This window comes from Saccopteryx bilineata, chromosome 4 (genome assembly GCF_036850765.1).
Source record: "Saccopteryx bilineata isolate mSacBil1 chromosome 4, mSacBil1_pri_phased_curated, whole genome shotgun sequence".
NCBI classification, from domain to species: domain Eukaryota; kingdom Metazoa; phylum Chordata; class Mammalia; order Chiroptera; family Emballonuridae; genus Saccopteryx; species Saccopteryx bilineata.
The window spans coordinates 190859263-190872854 of NC_089493.1; the positions used below are offsets into that span (position 1 = coordinate 190859263).

General features: G+C 51.4%; 1 protein-coding gene across 2 annotated transcripts in view; it reads left to right on the plus strand.

The window, feature by feature from the left end:
• DOCK2 (dedicator of cytokinesis 2) overlaps positions 1-13592 on the plus strand; it is a 395036-nt gene that overhangs the window by 361881 nt on the left and 19563 nt on the right. For both annotated transcript variants that reach the window (XM_066273230.1, XM_066273231.1), the window contains exons 40-44: positions 1821-1925; positions 4358-4499; positions 9685-9766; positions 11314-11398; positions 12237-12323. In XM_066273230.1, coding sequence (XP_066129327.1) covers positions 1821-1925; positions 4358-4499; positions 9685-9766; positions 11314-11398; positions 12237-12323 — 501 coding nt within the window. The remainder of the gene's footprint in view (positions 1-1820; positions 1926-4357; positions 4500-9684; positions 9767-11313; positions 11399-12236; positions 12324-13592) is intronic.

The following is a 13592-nucleotide window of genomic DNA, read 5'->3' on the forward strand; positions in this document are numbered from 1 at the left end:
CTGTCTCAAAGGCTGGGTGCTGGGGGGGGGGGGGCTCAGCTCCCCAGAGCGGTGGGGAGGCCAGGCAGGGGGGACACTAGATAAAGAAGGGCAGTAGGGCCTGAGCTGAGCGAGGCCATGCTGAGCGGCTCCCTCCTAGCTGGGAATATTTCCAAAGGGAGGAATTCTGGGAAAACACATCAGACAGTTCCCGGGATGGGGTGTTAAGTACCTGCTGGGCACTGGGCGGCCGCCTCCGCCGCTGCTGCACCCCAATCAGCACTGCGCTCCGTTTGCAGTGAAATTCCCACAAATCACCAAGCCAATTAAATACAAGCGCAAATTTGTGCTTTCTGATTAACAGATAAATCACATTAAAATGCTCCCCATCTGGCCGTTTCCCATTAGCTCCTCGGAGCTCGCGACTTGGCGGAGGCCGTGGAAGGTGGGGAGAGCCAGCCTGTCGCTTGCGCTGTGGAGCCCAGGGCTTGGCGGGAGGCGGCCATTGCAGGGAAGATGCGGGACTTTTGGGGTTACACGCTCTCCTCCCCCACCTTCTTCCTGGTGACCTGAGAGCCAGGAACCCAGGGCCCCCTCTTCACCCACTTTTAGAGGCCAGTCCTGCTCCAATGAGAGTCATAACGTTGGGAGAGGACTTATGTACATATTTATAGAGGGGCTGGTTATGGAGTGCAGTGTTCTAAGAGGGGTACTGGTACAAAGAAGCACTTACATCTGCCCCATGAGTATATATATATCCACATGGACGTTTGCGGACGGGGAGGCACGCATGCCTTCTAAAGGGTGCGTTCAGGACCCCACACTCCCACACACACGCTCAGTACACATTTATGCACACACACAGTACACATCCATGGGCCTGCTGACGTGCAGGCACACCTGGGCACCAAGCCCACATCACGGGCTCGTGCCTGGGTTCGAGCACATTGATCTTCCACATTGTATCACATGTAAGATGTCATAGCTTGTCCTTTCTTTATGTGCCATGTCTGGCTGATGATGTCTGTCTGGCTGCTAGCAATCGTAAGATGCCATCAGGTATGAAGTAAGACGCAAACTGGTCCCGAGATGCTAAAATACAAAAAAAAAAACCCCACGCGCCTTAGAACTGCTGGCACATGTTGGGTGCATAGGCAGGGAGACATTGGTATGCAGCGTCACGTATCCATCCGTAGACCCTCACAAGCACAGGCCCGGGGACAGCTGGCTGCGTTCACCTTCTTACCTGACGGATCCACGGTGAGATAACATTTCTCTATCTGCACAAGCGAGATGCGGTACTCACAGGATTGGTCTGAGGCTGATGATGCCAGTGAACCAGCTGGCACGGGCAGAGTGGCTTACATGGTGGCTGGGATGTGGTCAATAGAGCTGTTGTGGCTCCTTGGCATCCATCAGGACTGGTTCCGGGACCCCCAGTGACAACAAAATCTACAGATGCTCAAGTCCCTTATGTAAGATGGAGTCGGATTTGCATATAACCTATATCTGTATATAGGTTACAAGAGGGTGTGCCTATACATTGCTTCATCCACATGGATTCAGCATCATGCTGGGCACATGGCAAATGTCTAAGTGTTTTTTTGGGGGGTAATTACTTTCTGGGAATTTTTTCCTATTATTTCCCATCTGTGTTGGTTGAATGTGTGCAGATACAGAGACCCAACGTGCTGTTAGGATTGCAGACATCTCAGCCAGTAAGCCAACGTGTGCACGTTGGTTCTGGTACAACCGTCATGTCTTCCCTGTGGCCGCTGTGAGCTGAGCGTACCTCGGACACACACATGTGCGTTGTCACACGCCGAGCTTTCCTCTTTCAGATCCAGCAGGCCAAGTTCTATGAAAACATCATGAAAATCCTCAGGCCCAAACCGGACTACTTCGCCGTCGGGTACTACGGCCAGGGCTTCCCCTCCTTTCTGCGGGTGAGTGTGCGGTGACTCGGACCCAGCCCAGGTCCCAGGACCTCTGCGTCTCAGCTGTCCCTCCCTGATTTGAGGGTCCACGTGTGCTCAGACCCCGGGCTCCCCTCCCTTCGAGTGCTGCCACACCCCCCAGCTCCCCCCCCCCCGAGTCCCCTTCATCACAGTCATCTTCAGTCACCCCCCACAACACACAGCCACCAAGGCTGCCTCCTGAGGCGGCGAGCTTCCCGTGCCTGCAAGGAGGGCCTTTGAACCCAGTGCGCCCTTGTAGAGCCCTGGTTCTCAGACCTTTGGGGTTCAGGACCCCTTTCCTCCCTTAAAAAATTACTGAGGGCCCCAAAGAACTTCTGTATTTACAGACTTGATCTATATTTACCACCCTCCCAATGCAAACTAAAAAAGTTTAAAAGTATCTGCCAGTTTATTTAAATCCGTCACGTGTTAACAGACATTGCATCCGTATGAAAAACAACTGCATTTGCTAGTATAAAAATGCGTACGAACAGGGAATTGTTTCCCGTTTCTGCCAGCCTCGTAAAGGTCTTGACTAAGAGAAGCCGGCTAGGTGCTCACACCCGCTTCTGCACTGAGGCGGTTGCACAGGTCACGCAGCTTCTGGACACCCTGCTGTAGACTCCTAAGGGAATGAGAGTGATGACGGAAAACAGTAGCTTCTGGTCATTGTGAAAAGAGCTTAGCTCCTGCGAGGCCCTAAAGGGGTCTTGGGGACCCTCAGGGACCCCTGGAGGGCAGTTTCTGAACCGCTGCTTTCGTGAATCATTCCTTCGTCCTGTGGAGAGTTGGATTAGGCCAGCCGTAGGCTTCCTTCCGCTGTGGGAGTCCATGGTTCAACGCTGAGCTCAGGGAGATTCGGAAGAAACAGTAAATCTGGTCTCGGACCCCACTTGATGGGGAGATACATCATTCACTGCTGCCGATCGGCGTCGGAGCCGGAGTGCGCATGCGCTGCAGACGGGGAGACACTGAGGGTCTCCTTGTCGGCGTGGGAGCCGGAGTGCGCATGCGCTGCAGATGGGGAGACACTGAGGGTCTCCTTGTCGGCGTGGGAGCCGGAGTGCGCATGTGCTGCAGACGGGGAGACACTGAGGGTCTCCTTGGTGGAAGAGAGGGGCCTTCCCAAACCTGACCGCACATTGGAACGCCCTGGGGAACTTGATAAAAATGCATGTTCCTGGGCCCTATTCCAGCAGGTCTGGAGTAGGGCCTGAAGATCTGAACTTCTAGAAGGCTCCCAGAATCCTCTGATGTCCCCCCACACACACACACCGCCCAGGTTTGGAAGCACTGACACGTGCAGGTGACAGATATGGGTTTGAACAGAACTCAGGGGCCACTGCAGGCTGCCCAGAGCTGGCCCAGAGCAGGTGTCTCAGCCTCAGCCCTGCTGACACTGTAAACCAGGCCGTCTGTCCTGTGCATTAAAGCAGTGGTCCCCAACCCCCGGGCCGTGGACCGGCAGTGGTCCGTGGGCCATTTGGTACCAGTCCGCAGAGAAAGAATAAATAACTTACATTATTTCCGTTTTATTTATATTTAAGTCTGAACAATGTTTTATTTATTTATTTATTTATTTCAATGTTTTATTTTTTAAAAATGACCAGATTCCCTCTGTTACATCCGTCTAAGACTCACTCTTGACGCTTGTCTCGTAAGTTTGACAATTATATTTAAAAATACCCCAGTTTTTACGCCGGTCGCATAATTTTATTTTGTGCATTTATCCGTCCCACCCTAAAGGCCGGTGCATGAAAATATTTTCTGACATTAAACCGGTCCATGTCCCAAAATCGTTGGGGACCACTGCATTAAAGGGTGTTCAGCCAGGCCCCGCCCACTAGATTCTGGTAGCCCTTCCCTCCCTCCGCAGAGTGACAACCAACCAAAATCGTTTCTAGACATCACCAGTATCCCAGGGGAGGCAAAAAAAATCACTCTCTGTTTGAAAACTACTGGTGTAGAAGAGGCTACTGTAGTTGAGGAAGGGTAGAGAGTGGGTTTCCATGGAGCTCGGACCAGGAGTCAAATGATGAAGGACCCGAGTGCTGGTCCCTTCCACCCTGCGGGCCCAGCTCACACAGCCTATTAAGGACGGAGGTAAAACGCATGGTCCTGTAAACAGGAGAGTAGTCACGTGAGAATTACCCTGGAAGCTCTGCATAGGACAGCTAGAGGAAGAAGCTCTCAGCATCCACCGTGTCCTCTCCCTTAGACCCATCTTCTCAGAGAAGCAGTGTGCACGGCTAGGTCAGCGAGTCGAGCTCCTCCCCTCCTCGGTGGGGAAGCAGAGAGGACAAAGACCTCTAGGAGCTCAGCACAGCCCTGTGCTCACATCACCAGTCTCCCAGCTTTGCCAGGACCACGTCCTCCAAACCTGGACCCTGATGTCTCTGGTGGGTGTCATTTCTCGGCAGAACAAAGTGTTCATCTACCGAGGGAAGGAGTACGAGCGAAGAGAAGACTTCCAGATGCAGCTCATGAGCCAGTTCCCCAACGCAGAGAAGATGAACACAACCTCCGCCCCCGGGGATGATGTGAAAAACGCCCCAGGCCAGTGTATCCTTGGAGGGGGCCCCCGCCGAGGGGCCAGGGGTGGGTAGCCCTGCTGGGACTTCAGACCACAGAGCCCCACCTGGGAGCTCAGGGCTGTGCCAGCATCATTGTGTCCAGGGTGGTCGGATACAAAGAACCCATCTCGGGCAATTCTAGATGTTGCATTCATTGGTTGATTTACTCATTCATTCATTCAATTCATTCAATTTATTCATTCATTCACTCTTATAATGAATACAATCAAGCTCTGAGAACTCTGTACCAAACGCTTTGCAAACTGCTGGAGCTGGTACTCACACAGTGGTTCTCCCTTGGGGAGCTTAGAGTCCAGTCACTAAGAGAGATATTGGACAACTGATGGCACCATTAAATATGGATCTATAAAAATATGATCAGTGCCAAGAGGAGGCTGTGCAGGGTCCTGTGATTAGGAGGGCAGTGAAGGCTTCCCTGAGGAAGGTGATAAAAGGTTAGTGAGAAGCAAGCAGAGTGTCCTAGACAGGTGGGCGGCCCATCGCGTGCAAAGGCCTGTGTGGAAAGGGGCAGCGCCGGTTCCGAGAACTGACGTGGTGCCACAGTGCTCTTCCAATAAAATCCAACTCCTCAGTGGGGCCAGCAAGGTCCCACCTCTGGGCCTGCACGTGTTCTGTTCCCTCTGTTTGGCACACCGTTCCTCCGGCTCCTTTCTCGCCCATCAGATGCTAACTTGGTGTCACCCCCTGGAGGAGATCGTCCCTGGTCACCTGACATGGCCTTCTCTAAACTCTTCATGACTCTGTTAACAATCTCTGCCTCTGTTTTCTTTTGAGAATTGATCTCAGTCTGTTATCGTGTCTGCATTCTTACACGTGTAAAGGCTCGTGTACATTAGACCGTAAGCTCCGTGAGGGTAGAGACGTGCTCACTGCAGCAATTCTTCCATCTCTCCCAGTGCCCTGCACAAGGTTGATGCTCAGACAATCAATGTTGATTAATAGGAAGACAAAGAAGGAAAAGGGAAAAGAGTTAGACAGGAAAAGGAAGGAGCGAGGGATCCAGCTCACTGGCATACTCAGAGGACAGAGGTGACATGAGATGACACTGTGAGTTTGGGCAGAGGGTGGTGTTCACGGGGCCAGGAGCTGACCCTGGGCCAGAGGTGGACTTCCAAGGATGAGGCAGATGGCTGAGCGGAGGGCCATTAAACCAGCCTTGCTCCCTGCTTTGCACCCTTTAACACAAATTAAGTTATAGCCTTTAAAATGGGGTTGACAGGTTACATGGCTGGCCTGCTAAGTCTGCCCAACTGTAATCCAAATATTTTCCCTTGGGTGATACATATTCATCAGTAACCTTTTCATTGTGCCTGCCCGTCCTTCATGCCAGCTCTACCATTGTTGTTTGCAGAAAGGCTTGCAACTGGTGGGGGGGGGGTGCTGGCCGATTACAAATGTGAGCTTGGTTCCAGGCGAGACATGGGATTAGTAATAAGGCCTTTCTGCATGGACATTTGGTGTTGAACAGCGCTCTGGCCTTTCAAGTTGGGGTGGGTGGAGAAAGCATGTGTTTCTGAGCCATAGAGTCCTCCGTCGGCCTGATTCAGTGGCCAGAACAGGGCGGCAAGGACAAAGGAAGTTCTGACATTTGCTAAAGGTCTTCTTGACGCTGTGCACGGAGCCGAGCACTTAGTCACCATTATCCCTTTCCAGGCATCCCCAAACTACGGCCCGCGGGCCGCAATGCGGCCCCCTGAGGCCACTTATCCAGCCCCCACCGCACTTCTGGAAGGGGCACCTCTTTCATTGGTGGTCAGTGAGAGGACCACTGTATTTGGCAGCCCTCCAATGGTCTGAGGGACAGTGAACTGGACCCCTGTGTAAAAAGTTTGGAGACCCCTGCTTAAGCCCCATAAAACCCTCTAAGGCAGTGGTTCCCAACTCCTGGGCCACAGATCGGTAGCAGTCCGTGGGCCATTTGGTACCGGTCTGCAGAGAAAGAATAAATAACTTACATTATTTGTTTTATTTATATTTAAGTCTGAACAATGTTTTATTTTTTAAAAATGACCAGATTCCCTCTGTTACATCCGTCTAAGACTCACTCTTGACGCTTGTCTCGGTCAGGTGATACATTTATCTGTCCCACCCTAAAGGCCGGTCCGTGAAAATATTTTCTGACATTAAACTGGTCCGTGGCCCAAAAATAGTTGGGGACCACTGCCCTAAGGTGAGCATTGCTTGTCCTTACTTCATGGAGAAGGAGTGTGTGCGGCAGGCAGGTGAGGTTACAAAGCTCGTTAGTGATGGAGTTGGGGTGAGAACTCCCAGATCTATGTGTCTCTAAGCCTGTATTCTTTCTGTAGTGCCACCGTGTTAAGATTAGAGAACAGAATGTTCTCGATTAACTCCTAACTGTTCATGCACGAGGCAGTTCTCATGCGCTGTTGCCTTTTATCCTCCCCATAATCCTATCAGATGGGTCTTATCAGTCTCTGAATTTTATGAATAAGAAAACTGAGGCTCAGAAACTGTAAGCTGCTTGCTTGCACAGGTCCACAGGAGGTGATGGAGCTAGGATTTGCCCTCGGGTCTGGTTTTTCACCAGCATCTGAGCTCTGTTCTGTTGCCTACATGTGTTGAGCAGTGCAGAAAGGTGACAGATCCCAGGTCTCCCCTCTCAGGTATCCAAGCGAGAGAAGACATTTAAAAGCCCTGGTCTCTTAGTTGGGTGTATCCTGTCCCCTACCGTCCTCTTCTGCCCAGACCTCGGGGCCACAGATCTATGCGTAGATTCAGAACATGGTAAGGGTCTAGCCACACATCCCCCTGTGCGAACGGCTTCACCAGGACAGCGTTGGATTATCCTCTTGGACCAAGGCCAGCTGCTAACATCAGTAGACATGACCTAGAGCCTTCTTTAAAACAGGAGTTGGCGAACTTCTCTATAAAGTACCAGATAGAAAATATTTTCATCTTTCTGGGCCGTGCGGTTGCCGTCACAACCACTCAGCTCTGTTGGTACGGTGGGAGAGAAGCCCTGGACAATACAAGGGTGGATTATCTAGGCTGTAGGCATGTTCCCACTACACATCTTGGCCGCAAACATTTTCACTGCAAAACTAATTTGCCATAAGGCAATTTTGCCATAAAAGGACATAACGAAACATGAAAAAGTGAATAACAAAATTAAAGAGAGTTTATTGCTATACTTTTCTTAAAATTGTCAATTTGTATTCACATACTGTCACACGTCCACTGATAGATGTCCCGAAGCTCTGTAGGAAATAGTCCTGTATGCAATACAAACAATATTACCTAAGCATTTGCAGCTCATATGTGATCATTTTCTAGTAGAGTATACAATCTGGCCCAGTAAGTTTTATTACCTTGTTTTCTACCAAGTAGATACGTGTACTAGCTACCGGCCACTATTTGCAGACCCCCATATAGTTGTCACCATGTAGACCTTTACATAGGCTAAGAGTTACATAACATAAGGATAGGAATCCTGAGAGAACTTGTCAATGGAGAAATGAAATAAAAACCAAACCATCATTACACCTAGCTTACATACATTAATTATTTAATGCATTTAAATTGATTCGTCAACAGAGAGATGAAACCAAACTATCAGCTGTTTATCTTATCTTTCACTACAAGACTGCCATTCCCCAGTCCTGCAGTGGGAGTGTTTGTGGCAGAAAGGTTTGTGGTCAAGATGTTTACAACTCAGACGCTCACCAATACAGGACACACCCAACGTTAGTATGGAGTGAGTTTGTGGGACGGAGGGCCAGCTGAACTGAACTTGGAATTACGTGTTGGCCATTTCTTACCTATGTGAGAACCTTAGCCTCTGTTGTCAGAAAGCTCACTATCTGGTGGGGAGGGGGAGGGGGAGAAGACAGGGAGCTGCAAGGTAAGAGCTCCAGGCACAGACAAAATGCTGTGGAGAAAGAAGGGAAGTGAGACCTGACTGGGGGTAAAGGGGGTGCCCGTGGAGGTGCTGGTGGTGTGGGAACGTGTTCCAAGCAAAGGGAACAGTGGAAGCTGTTGGATACCCAGAGATAATGGCGGAAAGTGGATTGGAATCATAGCTGAGCATTTGAATACTCCATATTGAAACACTGGTCATATTAGGGTGCCAACACGAGGAGTTTGTGATTCCCTAGTTGGCAGAAATGTCAGGCCCAGGAGAAGAGTTTTTGTAGGCATGGCAGTCATCTGGTAGAACAGAGCAATGAGAGAACTTGGAACCCTAGAGAGGAGGGATGGGTAAAGACACCGTGGAGCAAGGAGCAAGGATGGGCCCAGTGACAGCTGATTTTGTTCCTTTGGTTTGCCACATCATTCGCTTAAAGTGAATAAAGGTTTAGAATAAGTGTGACAAAGATCTGGCACACACAATCCTCTGCTACAGCTGTGCCCATGGCAGGCATCACTAATCGATCATGAAACTCTTCTCCACTGAGCCTAGACATGGCCTTATAATCCTGCCACAGGCAGTTACTCTCAAGCCTTCAGAGTTAGAGTGTAGAATAGCATGCGCTTGCCTGCTCTAAAGCAGTGCTTCTCAAATGCAGGCATGTACATGACGCCCTTGTAGAAATACCGAGTCTGATTCAGTAGGTCTGAGATAGGGCCTGAGCTGCTGCCGCTGGTCAGAGCCCTACACTGAAGAGCCGTCTAGAGTCAGAGAACTCCGAGAGCTTAGGGTTAAAGGACATAAGTACAAATCCCTGCTCTGTTCGCACAAGCTGTGAGAGCTGCCACAAGCTGGCTAGCTCCTTTGCTCTTGACATTCTCATCTATGAAACGGGAACAGTTTACGTTAATAACTCTGCTCTGTGGAGCCGGAGAGATGAAAGAAGACCATGGGGAGATGTGCCCCGCCATTGATTGCAAGCTATAAATGCTTTGGATGGTATTCTTGTTAGTGATAATACCGCAATGATAATGATGATTATGCACTCCTAACTAAATGTTAGCAGGGGCTGAGCCCTGGGACAGGGTTGCAAGTGACAGGCAGCTGTGACTGCGAACTGGCCAACGGCACCTAGTTGACAGCCAGATAATCTGAGGTTGGTCATTCATTCAATTAAATCGACCCCAGAAGGGCTGGCCTGGAGGGTCTCAATGGGACCTGCTGTGCTTAGAACTGTCCCTATGGCCAACAGACATGTTGTGAACCCTTAACTCAAGGACCCCAGACATCCAGTGTTTCACCGTGCAGCCCGTCTTGGATGAACATCCCAGGTTCAAAAATAAGCCGGTGCCTGACCAGATTATAAAGTAAGAGCCGCGGCTCACTGGAAGGAGGGGGTGGGGAGGAAATCCCACGGGGGGGGGGGGGGGGGGGGGACCAAGCCGAGCTGGTGGCAAGACAGGCCCCAGTGCCCTTGGGAGAAGACTCACTCCCAATTAGCGACCTGGGTTCTGCCACCAGAAAGGCCGAAGCCTGGGACCAATGGCAGGAACGAGGCACTGCGGGTCCTCAGTGAGCAGAGATGAGACTCACTGAACGGCATGTGGAGAATCTGTCGCTCAAGCTGATGGCACACACGTGTGTGTGTGTGTGTGTGTGTGTGTGTGTGTGTGTGTGTGTGAAGGAGGGGTCTGGGGGAGGGGCAGGGCTCATGCCGAACACGCTCTCTCAAAGGGACATCTTCGCGGCATTTGCTAAGGTTGTATATCGACAGTGGATGTGTTTGGATTATGGTAAAGGGACAGGAGAGAAAGCAGCATGAAGGCAGGCGTCGGTCTGTTCAATACCAGATTTCAAGGTCTGTGATGAGGCTGTGAGGCATGGGTCGTTGAGTTGTGGGGCGCACAGCTGCACCCCTTCCTGCTACCTAGCTTACCCTCCTCCTTAGAGCCAGGAATGTAATATAGTACCCCAAGGGCTTTAGTAAAAGGCCTCCCCTCCGGGAGGGCCGGTGGGAAGCAGGAAGCGGGAGCTGCTTTGTAATGAGGGAGGGGGGGCTTGGCCCCCCCTCGGTGCCCTCAGGAGAGGCAGGCCCTCGTGGCAGCCTCACCCGGGCACACCGCGGAGCGGGTGCGGCTCACCTGGGAGCTCAGCTTCCTGTCATCCTCTCGCTTAGGCACCCGTGGGCCGGGGACAACAGCTAGCACTGAGCCCTGCTGGCCCCCGATGGCAGACCCTCACTAGAGATTCAGGAAAAGTGCATTGGGGGGGTGGCAGGGACCCCTAAAGAAATCCTTGGACACCCTGGGACATTAGGTGAGTTGTGTCTAGATCAGGGGTCTCAAACTCAACTCGGCATGTGGACCGCAGAGCAAGATCACAGCCATTCGGCGGGCCGCACTAGGTCTACAAAAGGCAACTGTTACGCAACACTTTTCTCACTGCAGTTGAAAACAAAAAAAAAAATCAGTACAACAAGCACAATCGTACATGCAGTTTACTCAGTGTCACAAAATGACCAGAAACTGTAGTTTGCATCACAACTGCTGTTAACTAAGCTAATATCTAGCTAGGATGCTAGAGAAATGAAAAATACAAGTAGGCCCCTAGACTTACTTAATTTTATCCAAAATATTTTGAACTTCGTGGATTAGTCTGCGGGCCGCGAGTTTGAGGCCCCTGGTCTAGATCCTTCACTGAGGTCACGAGAAATTAATGAAGGATTCCAACTCCTTGGGTGTGCTGAGGGCTGCCACGTCCTCATGAAGGCATGACACCGGTCTACCTTCTAAACCACCTTGCGAGGAAAGCCTGGTTGTGAATGTTCCCAGGACCCTGGCAGGCCTGACCGCCCGCCGGGGATGGGCTCGGCTCGGTTCCGTGGCAGCAGCCTCAGCCCCTCCCTGTCTTGCAGCTTTTACAAATCCAACTACGTGCAGCGGTTCCACTACTCCCGGCCGGTGCGCAAGGGGACCGTCGACCCCGAGAACGAGTTTGCTGTGAGTGTCTCCCCTGCCCCTCGGGGGCCCCGAGTCTGTATCCCCACCCCCACCCCGGCCACCTTACCAAGCAGAGCCTGTATCGCATCTGCCAGCCTCAGCGTAGGTGGGAATTTGATCTAAAGCCTAAAGGAAGTGAAATTAGCATCCACAACACCCATTCCTGGCCTCTCCCATTGGGTTTACCTTGTCACTTCGTGAGACCATCTTCCTCCATGCTGTACGCCGGGCCTGGTGGCAGGTGTACCTTTCCACCGTGGGGCATCCAGGCATTTCCAGAAGGTAGGGCCCCCCCTCAGGCGAAGCAGGGGTGAGGAGGGAGTCAAAGCCTCCAGGATATACCAATTTTAAACCACAGGGACTTTTGTCCCACCTGTCTCCTGTGTTTTTCCCGAGCTAGTACCTGTCTTCTGTCCCCAAGGCCCAAGGCTGGCATGAGGAAGTGGCTTCAAGTCTCTTTCAGCACTTTGCCTTAGACTGTGACTCTTCATATTTTGGGAGTTACTGTTCCTTTGAAAATCAAAGGTACATGGTGGACCCCCTCCCCCACCAAAAATGCAGGTGGATGCATTCAATGTTGCCTAAAAATCCAAACTACTGTAATCTGAAACCCAGGTTAACACGTACTGGGTCTGAGTCCAGGCAAAGCTCCCACTTCACGTTGAGCAAGAATTCTTAAGGGGCCGGGGACAGTGCGTCTCTGGGTCTTGTGATCTTTGTTCTGATTTGGGGTGGGTGGGAGGCCTGGGGTCGGGGTGGGGTCAGGGCAAGCGTCTCTGGTACCCAGGTTTCATAAGCGTTGCCTTCCTCCCCTCGTCACCCCCTGCCCTCGGGACAGTCGATGTGGATCGAGAGGACCTCCTTCGTGACTGCATACAAGCTGCCCGGCATCCTGCGCTGGTTCGAGGTGGTCCACATGTCCCAGGTGAGTCCCCGGCCCCCACGGCACGCCTCCTCCCGAAGCCACTGCGGGAGTCCTGGAATTCCGCTGCAGCAGGGGACCTGAGGCGGCACCCAACTCAGCTACTTCTCAGATGATTTTTCTTTTAAGCATCCGATAACTTGTCTTCCTTTGCAAATGAAACCTGAAACAATGAAAGCTGATGCACGGGGCCTCCTGTGGTTGACTGCAGGGGGGACGCGGAGGGCCTGGAACTCTACCCACTCAGTCACCCCCCCCCCATCCTCCTGGTCCCAGCAGCCCCTTGGGGCGGGTGCATTCTCAGAATCCCACTATCCACCCATTGTACAGTTGTATAAGATGAGGCTCACAGAGCAGCAACCACACGGAAGCAAAGGTCTAGCTAGAATGCACGTGCTTGAATCCCTGGTGCAAAGAGCAGGTATTTTACTTCTCAACACACTTCAGTGTCTTCACGCCCTCAGACTGCTAAGGATCTTTCGGCTCCCACTGTCCAGGGGAAGGGCAAGGTGGCCAGCAGGAAACCTGGAGAGTGGGGACATAATATTCGGGATCTTATTCATTCACCACATGTTTAATGAATGCCTAACACATGCCCAGCACTGTTCTAAGACCTGAAGAGTTTGCCATGAAGCTTACATTTTACTGGGGGAAACAGACTAAAACATCAAAGTAAATATTTACTAAGTCAAATGGTGACAACCATTTCAGAGGGAGATGAAAGAGGAAGGTGAAAGAGGAGGATGGATGAATAGGGTGGCCAGAGAAAGCCTCCCTGAGAAAGGGGAGGAAAGTCAAGGAGTGGTCCATGCAGATGCTGACAAGAAGGACATTCCAGCAGCAGGAACAGCAAGTGCAAAGGCCCTGTGGCCAGAACAAGCAAGGGCTGAGCAGCAGCATCAGACACTAGCTCACAGAGAACTTTGCAGGCTACCATGGAGACTTCGGCTTGTCTGCTGAGGGACCTGGAACCCTGAGCAGAGGAGGAATGTGCTCTCATTGATGTTGTCATGCTGCTCAGATTATCAGCATTAAGACTGCCCCATTCTAGCCTTTAATGCCTGCCTCCCATCCAGTGCACCCAGCAGCCAGGGACCCGCCAGTCTCCTTTCCACAGGGACAGCCTAGACCCTGGGGGAAATACAGTGATGATGATGATGATGATGATGATGATGACATCACCAAACATGTATGGAGGATGTTCTACACTGTTCATACGCACCATCTCATTTAACTCCTCAACATCACTGAGGGATACATATTACTATTCCT